Raw genomic sequence first — 25,104 nt, 5'->3', positions numbered from 1 at the left:
CGAATATATTGATAAAAGTCACCTTGTCCTTGAGAGAGATTTACATGGTTATCAAAACGTCATGCCAGGGTAAGCCTACACGAAACACAGCCCTTATTTTAAGTGTTTCTAAAATCCGCTATGGGAAAAATGAATGGTGCGTAAAAATGATTGGAAACATTTCCTTGTTTGACCACAAGGTTTTATGGGTATTGTGACACCTTCACTGTGGGGCTCTATTTTGGAATGGCATGTTGTGTTGAACAACAAAATAGCTAATTGGCTGACACTGCCATTCCAAAATGGCTGCGGTGGCTGCTGCTAGCTAGCATGAGGACGAAAACAGCAATTTTCTGGAAAAACAAGCAGTATTTCAATCTTCTCGATGTATCAGTTTGGATAAAGGTACAATTTGGAGTACAGCAGCATCTCCCATCCTTGCATTGAGAAATATTTTCCAACCCATATCTCGCGCCGGCTCAGCGGTCTTAATCTAACCATGATGGCGTTCTGACCCAAGTGCAGCACAGGGTAAACAAGCGTAACGGTAGGGTTGGAATGTTCTGGCTACTCTGAACACCTAATGGGTCGTCAGTGGGCGGGGATAACATTCCACCCGCTCACTTTCCCGTGCATTGCTGGATGAGGGAGGAAGTCTCTGGGCTCGAGCTGGACGTTTTGTGGAATTTTGGGTGCATCTAGCTAGCTAAAGTAAGTTATTCTTAAGATTCAAAAATTACATAATGTTTTGTTGAAACTTGTTACAAACGTTCGAATTGTTAATCCATTACAGTATTAGTTTGCCTGTTTGCTTTTTTAGCTTGCAGTACGTTCGCATCTGTTAGCCATTTAGCTAGCAACCCAAGCTAGCCTGCTACGGTAATCATCCCAACTTTACCTGGGGAAATGGCTTTGGAGGGTGAATACGTGATTGGTTACGTTAAGATCATTAGAATTGCAATATATCAAAACAATTATGTCAGGAAAGGACGACTGGGAATACCATTTTGCATCCATTTTACCACCCACTCATTGCACCTGGAGGAACAATCAGTAACGTTAGCTAGCTAATTGCGTCTGCCATGAAAAGTTGGTTGTTTTTCTGCCAACATGACAAGATATTTGATCCGTATTCTTCTATCTCGCTCCTATTAAAGTGCAGATATGTTTGTACGATCTAACCTAGTAGCCTGCTGTAAAGTCAAACAGGGAGTAGACTCGTGCCACATAGTCTACTGCGCCCTCCAAAACTGACTTTTTTTTGTACGTAACCTACCCGAATAAGTACATACCAGCCAGACTCTATTGGCAATGTTTTGAATTACATTCGAAATAACTATTATCCCCAGAAATATTACACCATGAATACGGATGACGTATACTATTTATTTTGTCGCAATATTTCAATATTATAGGGAATTTGAAAAATATAATGCCAAAGCATTTTTTGCAGAGTGATGTGTAGGAATGTAAAATTTGAGGACATCATTGTTACATGACTGACTTTAATGCAATCCGACATATCCTCTCTTCCATGTAGGCAGCATTCTCAACCATGGTGATGTCTTGCTGCGTGTTATACATAGACCAAACAACTCTGGCTGCTTCAAGAGTTCAGTCACCAGTCTGACATTCTTTCCATGCATGCAGGATACCTGTTGCCTCACACCTGTGTCACAGGTTACTTTTTTACATCATGATCTCCAATGAACTTGTGTGAGTTAAAGCCACAATCTTGAAATGTAGGCTAACCACTCACATTCATAGACATAGCTAAGGATGCAAGGACTGACAGTCATTCCACAGCGCATATTTCATATCCATTTGCTAGGAACAACCTCTATAGGCAATACTTTGTGCATACACATACAAATGTGTGCATTTTGTGGTGGAGTAAACATAAGTTAGGCATGACATCATGTTTAGACCTATTTATAGTGCCGTGAAGACCGAGAGGAAGTGGCGAATTATAGTAGTATATAGATACTCTTTGGTGAAGTTCTTTTCCTGGCTAGTCTAGTTCCTTTCTCTGTGAGTGAATCCATTATAGCTGACTCATTCTTCTCTTTGTCTTAGTATGGTCTGATTTTATTTTTTGTCCTTATTCACAAAATGAGCAATCACATCACATGGCCAGTTAAAGCTGCAATAAGTAACTTTTTGGGCGACCTGACCAAATTCACATAGAAATGTTAGTTATAGATCTGTCATTCACATTGAAAACAAGTCTAAGAAGCGGTAGATCTGTTCTATGTGGGCTATGTCTATGCTTCCCATTAAGTTTTGTTTTTGCGTCTTTTACTTTCAGTTTTGTACACCAGCTGAAAATACAGTATGTTTGGTTATGAAAAATATATTAAACAGCGGTTTAGATGGTACAATGATTCTCCACACTATATACGTGCTTGTTTTGTCACATAAACTGAAATTAGGCAAACTATTTTAGAATTTTTGCAACCACGAAATGGCGGAACGATTTCTGCATAGTGCAGCTTTAAGCCCAAAGTGTGGTTTTAGCATTAGCAGATCAGCAATGTGTCAGCTGTTTTTCGCAGGCAGAAAGCTGTTCTTTCTAACCATGTTGGAATTGGTCACACACTGTGGTTTGTTGATCTTTCGGATCTGTCTGTGAGTCACCTGTCAGCAAACATAATTATGCTTATCTTGTACCCACACAAGCTGATAGGAAATTGAGCTATAATGTCATAAAGAACATGTAGTTTAGAATAGGCTCAAGATATCACATGTAAGTGGAAAGCCGCCGGTGCAGAAAATGCTCATGTTCCTGTAGGAGCTCGCTGGGTGTGTGCACATGAACTTGACCACACTTGGAAAGGGGGGCCAATTCTATATATGTGCCTTACATTTCCCATGTCACGGACGGGGCGGGTGAAGCTCTGCCAAGGTGTGGTCTTATTGGCTCTACACCGTTTTCTCTGTCATCTGGGAACCCTCCCCTGATTTGACTCAACTGTCAGAAAGATCAGTTAAAATGTTTGTTTTTTAAACATTTGTTGTGGCAATTAACAGCTGTCGCTGGCAGCTGCACAGTGTCTAATTGTCATGGAGGTGGGGCTAGTATTAGTCGCAGAATAATTTTTCTATAAATCCCCTGGTCTTGTAATATTCTTTAGAGAGCCTAGCCATATGTCAAGACGTTATAATTATGTGCAAATTGTGGTGTTGACTTGCTGCAAAGCATTGTCAATTTGAATAATGCATTTGAATCATATCACATTCTGTGATCATGCTACTATGCAAATGTTCTTCTATTCTGAGAACATTGTTACCTGTATCCGTCCAATGTAACTTCAACTTTGTCACCCGTTCACAAACGGCTTGTTCTGTCAACTGCCATTGAGCCCTGACATTTTTAGGTGTTGACAGATTTGTTATTCTTAACATTTATCTCCATGTCTAGACATGATAGTTCACATTACAATGTCCTTATTCATCTGTACCAATAATGATTATACTCAACAGTGTACACACTTTACTTCTCTACCGCCTCCATTTTTTGCTCTGTGTATGTAACCCCCACCCCCTCTCTCTCGTTGGCTTGCTTTCTCTCCCTCTCTCTTTCTGTCTGGGGTGTGACAGGGGTTGGCATATGAGGTCATGTTTGGAGTCCCTTATTATGGCTGGTCTGACTCCTGTGGCCTCATTTCACATCCAGGCGAGGCTTAAATACAGTTACACAGTAATAGTCATTCACATGGTTGGTATTTTTCCAAATGATAATACAAAGGTTTACATAGAGTTGTATGTTTTCTCTCATTGTATAGCTTTTCAATGGCTAACAATACAAAATAAGTGACAAGTGAGGATGTGTGAATTTTGATCAGGCTAAGCTACATTTTTGTCATGTTGTAGGACTTTTGTAGCAGTTTTGCACCCTCTAATTTTGATTTTCAACTTGCAGAATGATGACTTGATTATTGGGGAAATGCCCCTACATGACTCACATAGGAAATTGCTACTGTCTGGGGGGAAAGCAATTGCCTAGTATGGTTTTGACTGAATTTCATTTCCAGCTGTTTGATAAGTAGTTTGAGTGTCATAACAAGCAGAAACCAAAGCACCTCTTTGCCCCCTTAGTTTATGTGAATGTCAAGGCAATCAATGATCTTCATTCATGGCAGTGATTACACATTCTGTCTTGTCTTTTGTCCTTTGTTCGTCCTGTTGAATATGTGCCTGTGATGCCAGATGCAGATTAGGAGAAAATGGTCCCATTGGAGGAAGTGAACTGACTGAGCTTGCCATCTTATTTATGATAATTTATGGCCATGACTCATGATTTAGGCCTCTAATCAATTGATAATCTATTATCATAGATAATTTCCTAACCAGAAAGAAAAGCTTGTTATGCACTGAATCACTGTATTGTATAGCCCATCCGACTGTGTTAGTTATTAGGATTGGGCGGTATCCAGATTTCATACCATGCCTGTGCCATCCCAGGATATACAGTATTACCGGTAGTGCACACAAGGGGCGCTATAATTTTTCAAACATAAAAAAAAAGAATGCCCAAATACCATCACTTACCAGAATGATAACAAGTACTAAGGACTTCTCATATCAGATGCTAGGTAAATGCTAACGAGCGCGCGCAAACATTTACCTCTAGGACAGACAACCCAGCTCATAAAGTTATGCAAGTATCTCAAAACATAGTTTGCAGCACAGACAAAACAAATAGTAGGCAGCAGGGATCTTAATCCAGGAGGGGATTGTCTCTGCTGCTTGATCTTGATACATTTACATTTACGTCATTTAGCAGACGCTCTTATCCAGAGCGACTTACAGTTAGTGCATACATTATTTTATTTTTTCATACTGGCCCCCCGTGAGAATCGAACCCACAACCCTGGCGTTGCAAACACCATGCTCTACCAACTGAGCTACCTCCCTGCCGGCCATTCCCTCCCCTACCCTGGACGACGCTGGGCCAATTGTGCGCCGCCCCATTGGTCTCCCGGTTGCGGCCGGCTACGACAGAGCCTGGATTCGAACCAGGATCTCTAGTGGCACAGCTAGCACTGCGATGCAGTGCCTTAGACCACTGCGCCACTCGGGAAATACACCACATGACCATAAGTATGTGGACACCTGCTCGTCGAACATCTCATTCCAAAATCATGGGCAATAATATGGAGTTGGTTCCCCCTTTACTGCTATAACAGCCTCCACTCTTCTGGGAAGGCGTTCCACTAGATGTTGGAACATTGCTGCAAGGACTTGCTTCCATTCCAGCCACGAGCGTTAGTGAGGTCAGGTACTGATGTTTGGCAATCAGGCCTGGCTCGCAGTTGGTGTTCCAATTCGATGGGGTTGAGGTCAGGGCTTTGTGCAGGCCAGTCAAGTTCTCCAAAACCGATCTCGACAAACCATTTCTGTATGGACCTCGCTTTGTGCATGGGGCATTGTCATGCTGAAACAGGAAAGGGCCTTCCCCAAACTGTTGCCACAAAGGTGGAAGCACAGAATTGTCTAGAATGTTATTGTATGCTGTAGCGTTAATATTTCCTTTCACTGGAACTAAGGGGCCTGGCCCGAACCATGAAAAAGAGTCCCAGACCATTATTCCTCCTCCACCAAACTTTACAGTTGGCACTATGCATTTGGGGCAGGTAGCGTACTCCTGGCATCCGCCAAACCCAGATTCGTCCGTGGGACTGCCAGATGGTGGAGCGTGATTCATCACTCCAGAGAACGCGTTTCCACTGCTCCAGAGTACAATGGCGGTGAGCTTTACACCACTCCAGCCGATGCTTGGCATTGCACATGGTGATCTAAGGCTTGTGTATGGCTGCTCGGCCATGGAAACCCATTTCATGAAGCTCCCGGCGAACAGTTCTTGTGCTGACGGTGCTTCCAGAGGCAGTTTGGAACTCGGTAGTGAGTGTTGCAACCGAGGACAGGCGATTTGTATGCGCTTCAGCACTCTAGTATTGACGGTATTAAAGAACCATCCGGTGGCTTTTTCCAAATACCCCTATATACGGTATACTGCCCAAGCCTATTAATTATGTTCTGCAAGCATGATTGTGTGGAATCCAGAGTCTAGTCTACAGTGGGGAGAACAAGTATTTGATACACTGCCGATTTTGCAGGTTTTCCTACTTACAAAGCATGTAGAGGTCTGTAATTTTTATCATAGGTACACTTCAACTGTGAGAGACGGAATCTAAAACAAAAATCCAGAAAATCACATTATGATTTTTAAGAAATTAATTTGCATTTTATTGCATGACATAAGTATTTGATCACCTACCAACCAGTACGAATTCCGGCTCTCACAGACCTGTTAGTTTTTCTTTAAGAAGCCCTCCTGTTCTCCACTCATTACCTGTATTAACTGCACCTGTTTGAACTCGTTACCTGTATAAAAGACACCTGTCCACACACTCAATCAAACAGACTCCAACCTCTCCACAATGGCCAAGACCAGAGAGCTGTGTAAGGACATCAGGGATAAAATTGTAGACCTGCACAAGGCTGGGATGGGCTACAGGACAATAGGCAAGCAGCTTGGTGAGAAGGCAACAACTGTTGGCGCAATTATTAGAAAATTGAAGAAGTTCAAGATGACGGTCAATCACCCTCGGTCTGGGGCTCCATGCAAGATCTCACCTCATGGGGCATCAATGATCATGAGGAAGGTGAGGGATCAGCCCAGAACTACACGGCAGGACCTGGTCAATGACCTGAAGAGAGCTGGGACCACAGTCTCAAAGAAAACCATTAGTAACACACTACGCCGTCATGGATTAAAATCCTGCAGCGCACGCAAGGTCCCCCTGCTCAAGCCAGCGCATTTCCAGGCCCGTCTGAAGTTTGCCAATGACCATCTGGATGATCCAGAGGAGGAATGGGAGAAGGTCATGTGGTCTGAGACAAAAATAGAGCTTTTTGGTCTAAACTCCACTCGCCGTGTTTGGAGGAAGAAGAAGGATGAGTACAACCCCAAGAACACCATCCCAACCGTGAAGCATGGAGGTGGAAACATCATTCTTTGGGGATGCTTTTCTGCAAAGGGGACAGGACGACTGCACCGTATTGAGGGGAGGATGGATGGGGCCATGTATCGTGAGATCTTGGCCAACAACCTCCTTCCCTCAGTAAGAGCATTGAAGATGGGTCGTGGCTGGGTCTTCCAGCATGACAACGACCCGAAACACACAGCCAGGGCAACTAAGGAGTGGCTCTGTAAGAAGCATCTCAAGGTCCTGGAGTGGCCTAGCCAGTCTCCAGACCTGAACCCAATAAAAAATATTTGGAGGGAGCTGAAAGTCCGTATTGCCCAGCGACAGCCCCGAAACCTGAAGGATCTGGAGAAGGTCTGTATGGAGGAGTGGGCCAAAATCCCTGCTGCAGTGTGTGCAAACCTGGTCAAGACCTACAGGAAACATATGATCTCTGTAATTGCAAACAAAGGTTTCTGTACCAAATATTAAGTTCTGCTTTTCTGATGTATCAAATACTTATGTCATGCAATAAAATGCAAATTAATTACTTAAAAATCATACAATGTGATTTTCTGGATTTTTTTTTTAGATTCCGTCTCACAGTTGAAGTGTACCTATGATAAAAATTACAGACTACATGCTTTGTAAGTAGGAAAACCTGCAATATCGGCAGTGTATCAAATACTTGTTCTCCCCACTGTAGGTCTTCGGTGAGCAATCATTTGTAAAAACTCAAGAGTCTGGATAGTTGTAACGAAGAAAACACTTTCTCTCAGGGAAAACCGTGTTGATTTTTGATTGTAATTGTATTAATACTTGTGAGTATTTTGTCAGCCCAAGCCTTCATGGGTGAACTATTTTATGGAAGGAGAATGTGATTATTCCGGTTTAGCTTTTTGGATGGCGCAGAGTGGGAACAGTACAGGGCGGCAGGTAGCCTAGCGGTTAAGAGCGTAAGGCCAGTAACTGAAAGGTCGCTAGTTCGAATCCCCGAGCCTACTAGGTGAAAAATCTCTGTGCCCTTGAGAAAGGCACTTAACATGTAAATGTATGCAGCTGAAGTAGCCTACCTTATAGACAGACATGTTTACTGCATTCCTCTACCCCCTCAACATGGGAGGGGTGGAGGTGCCTGAGCTAAGAACTTATCCATGAGAAGGATAGAGATCACTAGGGCCTACATATCAGCAAATGTTGGTGGTGGGAACGTGAAAGTGTGTGGAATGGGTTGCTGGTATTCTGTTATCTCTGGTTGGTATTTGTTGGTGCCCTTGAATAGTGAGACAAATATTTCAATGTAAAGGGTGACTATCGCCAAAATATTTACAGCTGGCTCATTCCTGAGTTGTGACTTCTCACCACTACCCCCCAGCATTTTAAAAGAACACGAGACAAGAACCAGACATCATGGGAGTAGAAATAGAATCCTACTAACTGCACTAAATCTGACTCTATTCAGGCCTGCCAATAGTGACATCCTTCAAGTGGGGTTATCAATAATTCATTTGAACATACTGTAGTAGCCTAATATCCAAGCAGACACGTGCTGATGTGGAGTGGTCAGTGAGGCAGCAGCGCTCTAGTCTCTTTCTCTCGTTCTCTCTCTCTCAGCTCAGTTTCCAGCCAAGTTAGTCACAGAATAAGTCATCTGTCATGCTAGAGTGACACTATCTCCTGTTCCCTCCCACTGCCACAAGGACTCAAATGCTCAGCAGTCAGGACAAGGCCTACATTGACAGGACTAATACTGGTGTCCTCTTCTCCTCCAGACCCGCTAAGAGGTCATGGAGGATCATAGTGTTACAGAGAGGGTTGCTCATAAGGGAAGTAGTGTAATGGCATCCACTTACTGTTATTTCCCCTTCTGCCTCTCATGGTCTGACCGGTTCAGGACTTCTGTTCCCTGTGTCTCTCTCTCTAATGTACCAACCTCTTTTGACATGTTTGTCTGTACAGGACCCACCTCTCTTGACTGACCACTTCGGGCCATTTCATCAACATGGCAGGAAAGATCTCCAAAGACGAGCTGGAGGAGCTGCGAGAGGCGTTTGGCAAAATTGGTGAGTAGGCAACATCTGTGATTTTACAGTTGATTGATTTGCTACATTAGTACGATCAGTATGGCTTGTTTCATAATACATGTTTGTTACATTACACATACAGTTGAAGTCAGAAGTTTACATACACTTAGGTTGGAGTAATTTAAAACTCGTTTTTCAACCACTCCACAAATTTCTTGTTAACAAACTATCGTTTTGGCAAGTCAGTTAGGACATCTACTTTGTGCATGTCACAAGTAATTTTTCCAACAATTGTTTACAGACAGATTATTTCACTTATAATTCACTGTATCATAATTCCAGTGGGTCAGAAGTTTACATACACTAAGTTGACTGTGCCTTTAAACAGCTTGGAAAATTCCAGAAAATGATGTCATGGCTTTAGAAGCTTCTGATAGGCTAATTGACATAATTTGAGTCAATTGGAGGTGTACCTGTGGATGTATTTCAAGGCCTACCTTCAAACTCAGTGCCTCTTTGCTTGACATCATGGGAAAATCAAAAGAAATCAGCCAAGACTTCAGAAAAAAAATTGTAGACCTTCACAAGTCTGGTTCATCCTTGGGAGCAATTTCCAAATGCCTGAAGCTACCACGTTCATCTGTACAAACAATAGTGCGCAAGTATAAACACCATGGGACCACGCAGCTGTCATACCGCTCAGGAAGGAGACGCTTTGGTACTTTGGTGCGAAAAGTGCAAATCAATCCCAGAACAACAGCAAAGGACCTTGTGAGGATGCTGAAGGAAACAGGTACAAAAGTATCTATATCCACAGTAAAACAAGTCCTATATCGACATCACCTGAACGGCCGCTCAGCAAGGAAGAAGCCACTGCTCCAAAACCGCCATAAAAAAGCCAGACTACGGTTTGCAACTGCACATGGGGACAAAGATCGTACTTTTTGGAGAAATGTTCTTTGGTCTGATGAAACAAAAATAGAATTGTTTGGCCATAATGACCATCGTTATGTTTGGAGGAAAAAGGCGGTTGCTTGCAAGCCGAAGAACACCATCCCAACCGTGAAGCACGGGGGTGGCAGCATCATGCTGTGGGGTTGCTTTGCTGCAGGAGGGACTGGTGCACTTCACAATATAGATGGCATCATGAGGAAGGAAAATTAGGTGGATATATTGAAGCAACATCTCAAGACATCAGTCACTAAGTTAAAGCTTGGTTGCAAATGGGTCTTCCAAATGGACAATGACCCCAAGCATACTTCCAAAGTTGTGACAAAATGGCTTAAGGACAACAAAGTCAAGGTATTGGAGTAGCCATCACAAAGCCCTCACCTCAATCCTATAGAAAATGTGTGGGCAGAACTGATAAAGCATGTGAGAGTAAGGAGGCCTACAAACCTGACAGTTACACCAGCTCTGTCAGGAGGAATGGGCCAAAATTCACTCAACTTATTGTAGGAAGCTTGTGGAAGGCTACCCGAAACGTTTGACCCAAGTTAAACAATTTAAAGGCAATGCTACCAAATACTAATTGAGTGTATGTAAACTTCTGACCCACTGGGAATGTGCTGAAATAAATAATTATCTCTACTATTATTCTGACATTTCACATTCTTAAAATAAAGTGGTGATCCTAACTGACCTAAAACAGGGAATTTGTACTAGGATTAAATGTCAGGAATTGTGAAAAACTGAGTTTAAATGTATTCGGCTAAGGTGTATGTAAACTTCTGACTTCAACTGTAGGCTACAAGTCTACAGCTGCTTCATTGTACTGTCCTGACTTTTTAGTTATTGATGTTCACTTCTCTTTTTTTGTATTGTTTGCGAACCAGCCCAGGGATTCTAACAACAAAGTATTGTGTGTTAGCTGAAACTTATTTAGAAAATATGCTCAAACTGCGGTCTGTCTGTGCTTTTGTAGACCTCGATGGTAATGGCTCCATCTGCGACTATGAGCTCCATGAACTGTTCAAGGAGGCCAACCTTCCCCTGCCTGGCTACAAAGTCAGGGAAATCATTCAGAAGCTGGATCGCAACAAGGACAACAAGATCAGCTTTGACGAGTTTCTGTCGGTGAGTAATGTTTGACAGTTGTGTGTTAGTCATCCTAAGGGAGTTGGGTTTCAGCAAGTCAGGTTTGGCCAGTCATCCTCAGGGAGTTGGTGTCAGCAAGTCAGGTTTGGCGAGTTTGGTCCAGTTGGTGAGGGAGTTGTTGTTGGGAGTTCTGCCTATCCCTTACTGACTAAGGGGACCATCTTTTGTCTCCTTTGTGAAATCAAGTTCCCTTTGAAATTTGTATGAACTAGCTCTTTAACATGTCAATTGGGTGTCCACTAAAGCGTGCACACACACACAGGAATGAGGAAATGAGGTCAGATGGTGGTGTGAGTTCCCGTATTTCGTTTCACCCATGATGAGAGAACAGTCATTTATTGGCCTGTGCTAGTCTCCATTTAGAGTAATGATTTGACCACTGGCATCCCAAAAGAAAAATAATAATTAGTAATCTCTATTTTAGGCAATTTCTCATAGCTCACTGATGAGAGGAACTTTTTTTTAGGGAGGGGGGGTGCATTTTTACATCAGCCTTTTTTGTATGGGATAGCTGCAGTTATGTTTTTTTGTATGTGTCAGAAAGAGCGGGGGTTGTGCCATTATTTTTACAGTTGCTATAATTGATTACATAATATTTTTTTACTGGAAAAAGTCCATGTCTCTGTTTTCATTTAAAATATGGTGGGTACAGTATGTTGAGATCAAGATAATAGTAAACCATATCCATTCATCGAAGGCAAATGAAATCACAACAGACAAAGGCATTATTTATAAAGGTAAATGCATACTATTGTGTTTTCCATGGACCTCTATCTACAGTGCATGAGAAGTGTAGGCTAACACCACTTGATTCTATGTTTGTTTGTGGTGGTCAGGTCTGTGGTGTACACTTCTAACATGTCACTCAATCACAGGCTGAGATGTTGGTGATGACCACATAAACAATACTTAGGTCAGCAGGTGCAGGGCTCTATGCTGACCTTTTTTATAAGGAGCAGGTGTGCTCCTAAGTTGAAAAATGTAGGAGCACACATAGACATTTAGGAGCACAATGAAAAATATTTGCGTTAATTAAGCTAGAATCTTAAATTTTTCTAGGCGCACTGGTGCTCATAAATAAAAAATTCCAGGTCGCACAGCAAAATGCAGTGTAGAGCCCTGAGGTGTCCGGTCAGAGATAATACTGAGACAATGTTAGGGCCTGTGAATAAATACAAATACCTACTTGACTAAAGTCTTTGGCTCCTGTATTGATTTTAGGCCATTGACAAATGTCTTCCTAACCCAACCTATATCCTCTCATATCCTTATTGCACAAAACATTTCCCCTGGCCATTCAGCATACAGTATCCTGTAACATGTTGTTGAATTCGACAGGAGGATAAAAACGTTTGGTTCACAGCGAGGCGCTTGGCTTCCTGGTAAACACTGGTGTTTTTGTTGCTTTACTGCCCCTCCCCAGTAAGAACCTTAATGAATTACCATAGCAGGCTTACACTGATTTCTCTTGTAATAATGTGCTTATTATAATAACTGAGCATAATGTAAGCAGAAATGTATTAGGATCTTGAAGAGGTCTGCCGTTGGAGCTAAAATGCAGTTTGCCCTCTCTACTGCAGATCTTCCAGGAGTTGAAGAGCAGTGACATTGCCAAAAGCTTCCGGAAGGCCATTAACAGGAAGGAGGGGATCCTGGCCATTGGGGGAACATCTACGCAGTCCAGCGAGGGCACGCAACACTCCTTTTCTGGTGAGCTGCTCACATTCTCCTTCCACTTCTACTAATATTGGTGGGATTGCATTACAGTATGTTGTACTGTGTATATACACTGAGTGTACAAAACATTAAGAACATGTTTCCATGACATAGACTGACCAGGTGAAAGCTATGATCCCTTATTGATGTCACTTGTTAAATCCACTTCAATCAGTGTAGATGAAGGGGAGAAGACAGATTAAATAATGATTTTTAAGCCTTGAGACAACTGAGACATGGATTGTGTATGTGTGCCATTCAGAGGGTGAATGGCCAAGACAAAAGATTTTGAACGGGGTGTGGTAGTAGGTGCCAGGCACACCGGTTTGTGTCAAGAACTGGAACACTGCTGGGTTTTTCACGCTCAACAGTTTCCCGTGTATATAAAGAATGGTCCACCACCCAAAGGAAATCCAGCTGACTTGACACAACTGTGGGAAGTATTGGAGTCAACATGGGCCAGCATCCCTGTGGAACGCTTTCAACACCTTGTAGAGTCCATGCCCTGACGAATTGAGGCTGTTCTGAGGGCAAAAGGGGGGGGTGCAACTCAGTATTAGGAAGGTGTTCTTAATGTTTTGTACACTCAGTGTATAGCCCTTTGATTTAATCTAAGGGAACCTTTCTCATGAATTTTGGTAGATGCTCCATCTGTCTCTCCAATCTCATAGTGGATTGATTACCTAGGGGCCCTAGTCAATCGAAACCAATAACTGGGTTTCCGGATGTTATACATAACATTATTCCTGTGTAGTGAGAGAACGTGTATAAAGTTGTGTTGGCTGAGGGTTTCCCTGTGCTGCCCTTTGCAGAGGAGGAGCGGTACGCGTTTGTCAACTGGATCAACACAGCACTGGAGAATGACCCTGACTGCAAGCACGCCCTGCCAATGGACCCCAACTCAGACTCCCTCTTCAAGGCCATGGGAGATGGCATCGTTCTCTGGTGAGACATAGAGATTTATATAATTATGTTCTGTATAATTCTGCCCTTACAGACCCTAACACAGCTAATTTTCCTTACACGTGGTTGGTTGAAATGGGGCATATCTGCGTCTCCCAACATTAGGACCCCTCATAAACGAGCTGTGCTTGTTTTTATGTGCTCCTGTAGTAAAATGATCAACCTGTCGGTGCCAGACACGATTGACGAGAGGACCATAAACAAGAAGAAGCTGACACCGTTCACAATACAGGTCCGTACAAACTCAACCAAACTGGTCATACACTGTAGTTAACTGAGTGGTGATTCTTAGGCTGCGTTTAAACATACAGCCCAATTCTGATATTTCTTTCACTAATTGGACTTTTGACCAATCAGATCAGCTCTGAAAAAGATCCTATGTGATGGTCAAAATAACAATTTGTGGAAAAAATGAGAATTGGCCTGCCTGTGTAAACGCAGCCTTAGAGATGTAATGATTGTTAGCGATTTAGCCAATCCACCCCATGCTGTTCTGAGTAAGGAAAGCTATTGTATAGATATAATTTCTGTCATCTCTATTTATGTTTCATGTACATATGTGGGTGGACCTGTTTGTTTCTCTCTTTCCTGTAAGGGACTTCAAAGCTGTTTTGTTTCTGCGTCCTGCAGGAAAATCTGAACCTGGCTCTGAACTCGGCCTCTGCCATTGGCTGCCACGTGGTGAACATCGGGGCTCTGGACCTGAGGGAGGGGAAGCCCCACCTGGTGCTGGGCCTGCTGTGGCAGATCATCAAGATCGGCCTTTTTGCTGACATTGAGCTCAGCAGAAATGAAGGTGAGGGACTTTCACAGCGCAATCACAGTCTTGGTGACTCATGAACCTGTATCGAACCGTCGTGTTATTCCTCATCACAGTACATTTACTCATATATCACAACATTATGACGTCGAGCTAGTTTGTCCTCAGTGTTCGAGTGGCTTTTCCTGGTTAAAGACCTCTCTGGTCAGTAAGTGCTGAGGTGCTGTAGCTGACCGAATGTCCTGTGACCTCCTCCAGCCCTGGCTGCTCTGCTGAGAGATGGAGAGACCCTGGAGGACTTGATGAAGCTGTCTCCAGAGGAGCTGCTGTTGCGCTGGGCTAACTTTCACCTGGAGAGCGCTGGCTGGCAGAAGATCAATAACTTCAGCTCCGACATCAAGGTATGGCTGTACGGTCCATGTATGTTTGGTTCGTGTTCACTCTATCTGTATGGTTAATGAAGTTGAACAGTGTAATAGTATTCTGTTGTCCTCACAAAGAAGTGGTGGAACTATAGCTAAATAAAAGGATGATTAATAAGACAAGGCTTCAACCAAATCTGGACTCTGGATTCTATTCTTTCAAAGCGAACAATTCTTTGCTCTGATGATATCTGGTTTTTATGCCTGTGCTTTATGATATTTCTGACTGACTGTATCTTTTCTTTAGCTGACAGACCTTTCAACCTGTAAAGGTACTTCATAGATCAACTTCCTTAGTGTATAGGAATTGACAATAGCTTCATACATGTGTCATCAAGATCATTGTACAGTATTAATATTTTCATTTTTCGTCATTGCATACCTGTCCGTTGTGTCCTGTGTCGTCTTGTGTTCCCATGTGGCCTGCACAACTTTGTATCCCAGTGTTGTTGTGTATCTTTCCAATGCTGAGGTTCAAACGAGATGTCTGTCTCTATGTTTCAGGACTCCAGAGCCTATTTCCACCTCCTCAACCAAATCTCACCCAAAGGCACCGAGGAAGACCAGCCACACATAGACATCAGCATGGCAGGCTTCGGTGTAAGCACCTTCACAGAGAATATACAAATGCCATATACAGAGAATCAATTGTGTTCGGTTAATATACGTACATTCAGAAGGGATAAATAAAATATGTCCCTGGCATGAAACTGTGGCGTGTCTATGACCTGTAGGAGAAGGATGACCTGAAAAGGGCAGAGAACATGCTTCAGCAGGCTGACAGGCTGGGCTGTCGACAGTTTGTCACCCCAGCCGACGTCGTCTCCGGCAACCCCAAACTCAACCTGGCCTTTGTGGCCAATCTCTTCAACAAGTACCCGTCTCTCACCAAGCCTGAGGGAGAGGACATCGACTGGGGGCTGCTAGAAGGTGAGTGCTGAGCTAGAAGTCTGTTGGTTATGATTGCTGGGTGGGTTCTGGCCAGTGTACATTGTATTTCCTGAGACCATAAAATCACCCAACATCTTTTCTGTTTAGGTGAGACACGAGAAGAAAGAACATTCCGGAACTGGATGAATTCCCTGGGTGTGAACCCACATGTCAATCATCTGTATGGGTATGTACCAAATGCAGCTAATTATTTACATTGAAAATTAACATGCCAATACCTTACTGCTCCCTACCAGTGGTATTCATACACAGGGTCAGGTTTGTTTAGATTTGTTATCAATGAGTAATCTATATAACCATTATCTTTCCTCTATAGAGACCTAGCGGACGCCTTGGTCATCCTCCAACTTTATGAAAAGATAAAAGTGCCCGTCGACTGGACCAACAAAGTCAACAAACCACCATATCCCAAGATTGGGACAAACATGAAAAAGGTTAACTATATTCTCAAATAAAATATATGTTCCTCCTATAAGTTTTACTTTGAAAAAAGGCAGAATTGACTGTTTCTGTCTTTAACTATTCAGAAGCACATAGATCAAAATAATACAGTTCCTGTTCTGGAGAGAGACTAAAGACATGTTTCTCTTGACTCCTACTGTGTTTTGTCTGCTCAGTTGGAGAACTGCAACTATGCGGTGGAGCTGGGGAAGACGACGGCAAAGTTCTCTCTGGTTGGCATCGGTGGGCAGGACCTGAACGATGGCAACGCCACCCTGACGCTGGCCCTGGTGTGGCAGCTGATGAGGAGGTGAGTCCTGGCACATGCTTAGATCAATATGTAACATACATACAGTGGGGATGTTGGGGGGGAGGGGGGGGTATGGGATGGACCACGGGAATTATTTGCTAGGATAATAATTGCTTGTCAATGAATTTTAATGTAATACAATGGCAATCCGGTTATATGTTAAAATCCTACGTGTGAACTGCCGACATTATTACGCATATTAATTGATATTGATGGAAAATAGGATATGCATAATTTAAAAAAAATAGTTATATAGATATATATATATATATATATATATTATTTTTTTTTTTTATATATTTTAAGGTGAAAGCATTGGAAATGCTTTTGGCGGTTAATCTGCTTCTGTTTTGTGGGTGGCACTGTGTGCTGTTTTCGATGGATGGGTCCTGGCCTCTCGGGGCCTTAGGGATCCGGAGGGACGTGGGTGGGATGCTGATCACTGGGATGACAGCTCAACTTGGGATGGGGAGGGGCTTTAGCGGGGGAATTAGTGGAGAACAATTGAAGGGTTACTCCGTAGCATACCAGTCGAGGTATACCAAACCTTTTTTGGTATACTAAGAGGACCGTTATTAGCATGTTTTAACCACTCCTATGTAAATGGTAGATTATCTGACACTCAAGAAGAAGGTCTGATCTCATTATTACTGAAACAGGATACAAGTGGAAAATCTAAAGATCCAGTCCATTTACAAAATTGGAGGCCCCTTACACTTCAGTGTTGTGATGCAAAAATTCTAGCAAAATGTATAGCGCATAGAATTAAAAAGGTATTGTCGGATATTATTCATTCTAATCAGACAGGTTTTTGCTTATGGTCTTGCCTACGCCTAGCGAACAGTTTTTTTAAATTATATGAGAAAAATATTCAATTTTATTTGGAACGGCAAGCCAGACAAAATTAAAAGGGCATATTTATATAATGAATATGAATTCGGAGTACAGAAATTATTAAATATTAAAGCATTAGACCTATAACTAAAAGCTTCAGTCATACAAAAGTTATACTTAAATCCGAACTGGTTCTCAAGCAAATTAGTAAGATTGTCTCACCCAATGTTCAAGAAAGGCCTTTTTCCCTTTATTCAGATTACAACAACTCATTTGCAGTTATTTGAAAAGGAAATCATCTCCCAAATATCACTATTTCTAAAACAAGCCATAGAAAGTTGGTTGCAATTTCAATTTAATCCTCCAGAAACGACAGAACAAATAATGCAACAAATATTGTGGTTAAATTCAAATATACTAATTGACCAAAAAACTGTATTTTTTGACAGAATGTTTAAAAAAGGTATAATCTTCGTAAATAATATCATCGGTAGGACTGGTGGAGTTATGTCGCACATGCAGCTAACAAAAACATGGAAATGTCTGCTCTACCCAAAATTACAACCAAATAATTGCAGCCTTACCGCAAAAGTGGAAGAGGAAAGTGGAAGGGGGAGAAAGTAAGGAACTTGTCTGTCGGCCTTGCATTAAAGAACATAATTGGTTAAGGAAAACTGTGATAAATAAAGTATATCAGTTTCACTTAAGGACCAAAGGATTGACAGCCGTCCCATATAGATTGCAAAATAGTTAGGAAGAGATTTTTGACGTACCGATCCCATGGCATAGTGTTTATGAACTGACACGCAAAACGACACCGGATTCAAAAATTTGAATCTTTCAATTTAAATTATTATATAAAATTCTTGCTACCAATATAATATTATTTATATGGGGGATACAATCTTCCCAGCTCTGCAGATTTTGCTGTGAAGAGACAGAATCATTAGATCATTTGTTTTGGTTCATTTGTAGCTTGTTTTTAGACACAGGTCCAGGAATGGCTAAAGGATTGCAATATTTACCTGGAGCTAACCTTGCAGATAGCATTACTGGGTGATCTGAAAAGTCATAGTCAATCGATCAATAATATAATAATACTTTTAGCAAAAATGTTTATTTTTAATTCACAATCTGTAGAAGCAATGAGAATAGAAAGGTTCAGAACTTTTGTAAAACATCACAGTACGGTTGAAATATATATGGCAAATAGAAATCCTATATGGATGGTGTTAAGAGATACAGTGAGGGAAAAAAGTATTTGATCCCCTGCTGATTTTGTACGTTTGCCCACTGACAAAGACATGATCAGTCTATAATTTTAATGGTAGGTTTATTTGAACAGTGAGCGACAGAATAACAACAAAGAAATCCAGAAAAACGCATGTCAAAAATGTTATAAATTGATTTGCATTTTAATGAGGGAAATAAGTATTTGACCTCTCTGCAAAACATGACTTAGTACTTGGTGGCAAAACCCTTGTTGGCAATCACAGAGGTCAGACGTTTCTTGTAGTTGGCCACCAGGTTTGCACACATCTCAGGAGGGATTTTGTCCCACTCCTCTTTGCAGATCTTCTCCAAGTCATTAAGGTTTCGAGCCTAACGTTTGGCAACTCGAACATTCAGCTCCCTCCACAGATTTTCTATGGGATTAAGGTCTGGAGACTGGCTAGGCCACTCCAGGACCTTAATGTGCTTCTTCTTGAGCCACTCCTTTGTTGCCTTGGCCGTGTGTTTTGGGTCATTGTCATGCTGGAATACCCATCCACGACCCATTTTCAATGCCCTGGCTGAGGGAAGGAGGTTCTCACCCAAGATTTGACAGTACATGGCCCCGTCCATCGTCCCTTTGATGCGGTGAAGTTGTCCTGTCCCCTTAGCAGAAAAACATCCGCAAAGCATAATGTTTCCACCTCCATGTTTGACGGTGGGGATGGTGTTCTTGGGGTCATAGGCAGCATTCCTCCTCCTCCAAACACGGCGAGTTGAGTTGATGCCAAAGAGCTCGATTTTGGTCTCATCTGACCACAACACTTTCACCCAGTTCTCCTCTGAATCATTCAGATGTTCATTGGCAAACTTCAGACGGGCCTGTATATGTGCTTTCTTGAGCAGGGGGACCTTGCGGGCGCTGCAGGATTTCAGTCCTTCACAGCGTAGTGTGTTACCAATTGTTTTCTTGGTGACTATGGTCCCAGCTGCCTTGAGATCATTGACAAGATCCTCCCATGTAGTTCTGGGCTGATTCCTCACCGTTCTCATGATCATTGCAACTCCACGAGGTGAGATCTTGCATGGAGCCCCAGGCCGAGGGAGATTGAAAGTTATTTTGTGTTTCTTCCATTTGCGAATAATCGCACCAACTGTTGTCACCTTCTCACCAAGCTGCTTGGCGATGGTCTTGTAGCCATTCCAGCCTTGTGTAGGTCTACAATCTTGTCCCTGACATCCTTGGAGAGCTCTTTGGTCTTGGCCATGGTGGAGAGTTTGGAATCTGATTGATTGATTGCTTCTGTGGACAGGTGTCTTTTATACAGGTAACAAGCTGAGATTAGGAGCACTCCCTTTAAGAGTGTCCTCCTAATCTCAGCTCGTTACCTGTATAAAAGACACCTGGGAGCCAGAAATCTTTCTGATTGAGAGGGGGTCAAATACTTATTTCCCTCATTAAAATGCAAATCAATTTATAACATTTTTGACATGCATTTTTTTGGATTTTTTTGTTGTTATTCTGTCTCTCACTGTTCAGATAAACCTACCATTAAAATTATAGACTGATCATTTCTTTGTCAGTGGGCAAACGTACAAAATCAGCAGGGGATCAAATACTTTTTTCCCTCACTGTAGATGGGAGGTATTGAATAGAGTTGAAGGATGGGACTAATAACAAATAACAACAAATAATAACAAAGATAGCTAATAATGTAAGCATACTGTGTCCATAGTTAGTATATAGGTTGAATGTTGGGAGCTTTTGGGAAAGAGCACAGTTAGAAAGATATGGCATATAGAAGCAAACCGGATGGACATCATGAAAATGATCGGAGAGGTTGAGAGTAGAAGTAGTTCAGGAGCAAAAATAAATAAATATATATATAATAGAATTATTGTAAAATTAACTGTGTCCATAAGGTGTAGATAGTAAGTATAGACCGGAAGTAGAGGCCTGGGCATTGTTGTTCACTAATTTCCTCCAAGTAGGGAAAGGATGGCGGGGTTGAAAAGTAATAAAGGGGAGTATATATATAAAAAACATGGGGGATTGGAAGTGATGCAGACAATTACATTTATAGAAGATACAATCTATCTGCAATATTAAGCTGATCCATCCATCCCCCCAAAAAAAAATAAAAATAAATAAATAATAATAATAATATGTAACATACCTTTTAGAACCAGGGAAAACATTTCTGTTTTCACATTGTGTTTTCACAACTGCAAAATATGTAGCTGTTACTTTCAAGATGTTTATGGAAAAACATAAGAGCGCACAGGTAAATAAAGAGTAAGGGTAAGCGCTGAAAGGAAATGTTACTCTAATTTACCCTTCGCTAACCCCCACCCCCCTTGGTTACTGTTGCAACCTCGGAAAACATTTTCCCAGGAAGCTCCATTTCCCATTCAAACTACTGGAGAAAACCCCTCACAACAATTTCAAACTGTTTTTAATACACAATAAAATTAAACCCAGACTATCCCTTGCTAATTAGGAGACTATTGAGTATGTTGTGGTGGACTGTCATTACAATTGCTTCACGGTAACCTGTTACAATGAAGTTTGTAGTGTGGCTAGCCACTGGATGGCTCTGAATGCACTGTCACGCAGTCAAAGTTACTAATAATCACTTAGAGCTAATTAATACACTCAAGTCGTATCCTGATGTCGACAGCAGATGATAGTTGTGTTCATAATATAGCTAACTTAGCTAACATGCATTTTGAGAAGTTGAATTAACTGGTTAGCTAGCTTTAGCAAGGTTTGGTGGTCAATGAGACTGAGAGCTAGCTAACCAGCTGAGCTAGAAAACAATGTAACAAAAGTGTAATTTCGGATTCGTAAAATCAATCAATTTCAATCAATCAATTTTATTTTATATAGCCCTTCTTACATCAGCTAATATCTCGATGTGCTTTACAGAAACCCAGCCTAAAACCCCAAACAGCTAGTAATGCAGGTGTAGAAGCACGGTGGCTAGGAAAAACTCCCTAGAAAGGCCAAAACCTAGGAAGAAACCTAGAGAGGAACCAGGCTATGAGGGGTGGCCAGTCCTCTTCTGGCTGTGCCGGGTGGAGATTATAACAGAACCATGCCAAGATGTTCAAAAATGTTCATAAGTGACAAGCATGGTCAAATAATAATCAGGAATAAATCTCAGTTGGCTTTTCATAGCCGATCATTAAGAGTTGAAAACAGCAGGTCTGGGACAGGTAGGGGTTCCATAACCGCAGGCAGAACAGTTGAAACTGGAATAGCAGCAAGGCCAGGCGGACTGGGGACAGCAAGGAGTCACCACGGCCGGTAGTCCCGACGTATGGTCCTAGGGCTCAGGTCTCTCAGTTGGCTTTTCATAGCCGATCATTAAGAGTTGAAAACAGCAGGTCTGGGACAGGTAGGGGTTTCGTAACCGCAGGCAGAACAGTTGAACGAAAAATACTTCAACAGGCTCTTCATTTCAGAAATCACAGTAGCAAGTTTATTTATTTTTATTTCTTTAACCTTTATTTAACCAGGTAAGCCAGTTGAGAACAAGTTCTAATTTACAACTGCGACCTGGCCAAGATAAAGCAAAGCAGTGCGATAAAAAACAACAACACAGTTACATATGGGGTAAACAAAACATAAAGTACCCCTCGTGCACTGTTATTTAGCCATTTTAAACAATTCAGCTACTTTTTGGAAAGCTCTCATTGGCTTTCGTTTGAAACGTGAGCTTAACCGAGGTGTCGGTCTCAACAACAGTTGCTATCCATTGGTGCGATTGGTTGACCAAAATTCTGGGGCAGGGCTTAGCGAAGGGTCAATTGTCTTGTATTCATCAGTCATATTCGGACAAAATATTTGGACAATCTTTGTTTCCTGAAACCCAAAATATGCAGCTCCAATGTAGCTTTGCATTGTTACTTCAATACCCACAAGTCGTTGTTTTCTCAATTGTTCTGCTAGGCGTGGTCATAGGTTGAAGTGGGTGGCGCATGTGGACCAACTAGAATTCCCAGTTTGTCCTGGTACAGTGCTAGTATCTGTGGTGTCACTGTTGTCAACAATATTTATGACATGCTCTCACTCGATTGCTTCTCAGTAAATCAGGGTCGTAAAAGAAGAGGTGAGGCAGCATAGGAGCAAATGTTTTGTAAACCTGGCCCTCAGGCAACTGCACTGGAATATTAAATTGTTGATGTTAATTCTTAAGCAGATCTTGATGAATAAGTGGATTGTTTTTGGTTTACTCTTGACTGGCCATCAGTGATTCCATGCTGACCATTGCAGACTGCCGAGTGCCCCAGAAACTGATCAATATGCGAGCTAACTCTTGACATCTCTCCTAGATATACGCTGAATGTACTGGAGGACTTGGGAGATGGACAAAAAGCAAATGATGACATCATTGTTAAATGGGTCAATACAACCTTGTCAGAGGCAGGGAAAACAACCAAGATCTCAAGCTTCAAGGTTCGTCAAGCTTTGACATATTTAGGTTGTTTTGTATTTTTGTTAGTTATATGACATAGAAAATGTTGTTTCCATCTATGTTCTGTAGTGATAATGCAGTCACTACATCGAATCCTCCAATCAGCAGACCTAATCTGTGGCATGCCACAAATTCTGACACTGTACTTGAGCTGATTTGTGAAGCAGGTATTTGACACTGTCCTCTGACCTTGATTGTCAGGACAAGGAGATCAGCACCAGTTTACCAGTGGTGGACCTGATTGATGCCATCCAACCTGGCAGCATCAGCTACGACCTGGTCAAGACTGGCAGCCTCTCAGCCGAGGACAAGCTGGAGAACGCCAAGTAAGACTTCCACTGATATACCTGTCCTGACGATCATTGATATGGGATAGTGACCTGTAAAAAGAACTCAAGCTTCAATTACTTCCAGTTTTTTTGCTATACTTCCTGTTAAAAACATAAAATATGGAGGGGTTGTGAAGTATATATTCAGAAGTCATACGTACAAATATTTTAAAAAAATAGGAATGTGTCCGAGATGTCTTGTTATAGAAGAAAGTGCTGATCAATATTAAATGAAACAACCTATTTCCCCTATTAGATATGCCGTGTCCATGGCGAGGAAGATCGGCGCACGTGTCTACGCTCTCCCAGATGACCTGGTGGAGGTCAAGCCCAAGATGGTGATGACCGTGTTCGCCTGCTTGATGGGCCGGGGGATGAAGAGGGCTTAACGGGCTGTGCCACTTTGGCATTGCCACACAACTACCCACAAGCCTTTTGCTTGATGAAGGGCCACCCGAGAATGAAGAAAGACCTGTGGAAGAAAATTGTTACAGACGTTTACAGTTTTGTTTTTTTCCCAATCGATTTGGTACTATTTTCACAAGTATGTGGTAAACTTTCAAAACTCTTTGTACAAAACTCCAAAACACAGCGTAATAATATCTTCTGAATTTAGTTATTTTAACAACCAGTTAATCCAATAGCAAAACATGCATGATACATGTTTCAAAATTGCCATTTGTATGTAATATGCTACAGTACATTACAATGTTTTCACATTAGGGAATACACTTCTACTACCCATCAAAATTTACTGAAAATCTAATTTCCATCATTTCTATCCCATGTGTGATCAAAGGTGTATTCATTCTTTCACAATCATTGATGCAAAATATAAATGTATTGTTCAAATATAATTACGCTATTGGTGTACTGCAATCAAATGAAACAAATTAAATGAATGAAACATAACGTTTAGCAGTCACTAGTTTGCATCAAGCCTGTCTTGGGCATTTGACCATAGGTTCTCATCAATATAGTAAATGTCCTCATTGTTGATGCACCTGGGGAAAAACCTTTTGACATGGCGAATCCAAGCCTGACATACATTACCAGTCAAAAGTTTGGACACCTACTCATTCCAGGGTTTTTCTTTATTTTTACTATTTTCTACATTGTAGAATAATAGTGAAGACATCAAAACTATGAAATAACACATATGGGGTCATGTAGTAACCAAAAAAGTGTTTAACAAATCAACATATATTTTATATTTGAGATTCTTCAAAGTATCCACCCTTTGCCTTGATGGCGGCTTTGCACACTCTTGGCATTCTCTCAACCAACTTCATGAGGTAGTCACCTGGAATGCATTTCAATTAACAGGTGTGCCTTGTTAAGTTCATTTGAAATTTTTACTGGTACAGTAGGTCTGAATTGATGTCATTTCATGCCTCATCCGTAGCCTGAAGGAGGGTGGCACACTCATGGGGATGGCAACCAAACCGTTGGATTGGCCCTGTGTTGCTCAGTTAGTAAGAGCATGGCTCTAACAACACCAGAGTTTTGGGTTCAATTCCTACTGGGGTCACATATGAAAATCTGACTCACTGTTGCCACTTTGGATAAAAGCGTCTGCTACTTAAATGGCATATATTAAAGTACTATATTGAC

The 25,104-nt window shown here is 41.8% G+C and overlaps 1 protein-coding gene across 1 annotated transcript; it reads left to right on the top strand.

Moving 5' to 3' along the window:
• The first annotated feature begins 602 nt into the window (after positions 1-602).
• On the top strand, positions 603-24,402 carry LOC121579956 (plastin-3). The gene is made up of 16 exons (XM_041894972.1): positions 603-690; positions 8,910-9,013; positions 10,899-11,050; positions 12,652-12,781; positions 13,600-13,732; positions 13,901-13,982; positions 14,381-14,546; positions 14,769-14,911; positions 15,437-15,532; positions 15,667-15,862; positions 15,971-16,049; positions 16,200-16,317; positions 16,501-16,634; positions 23,019-23,142; positions 23,363-23,487; positions 23,747-24,402. Exons 2-16 carry the CDS (start codon positions 8,953-8,955, stop codon positions 23,877-23,879), a joined length of 1,872 nt encoding a protein of 623 aa, XP_041750906.1. The 5' UTR covers positions 603-690; positions 8,910-8,952; the 3' UTR covers positions 23,880-24,402.
• The last annotated feature ends 702 nt before the right edge of the window (positions 24,403-25,104 follow it).

This window comes from Coregonus clupeaformis, chromosome 13 (assembly GCF_020615455.1).
Source record: "Coregonus clupeaformis isolate EN_2021a chromosome 13, ASM2061545v1, whole genome shotgun sequence".
Lineage (NCBI taxonomy): Eukaryota > Metazoa > Chordata > Actinopteri > Salmoniformes > Salmonidae > Coregonus > Coregonus clupeaformis.
This window is presented reverse-complemented; position numbering and strand designations above follow the sequence as displayed.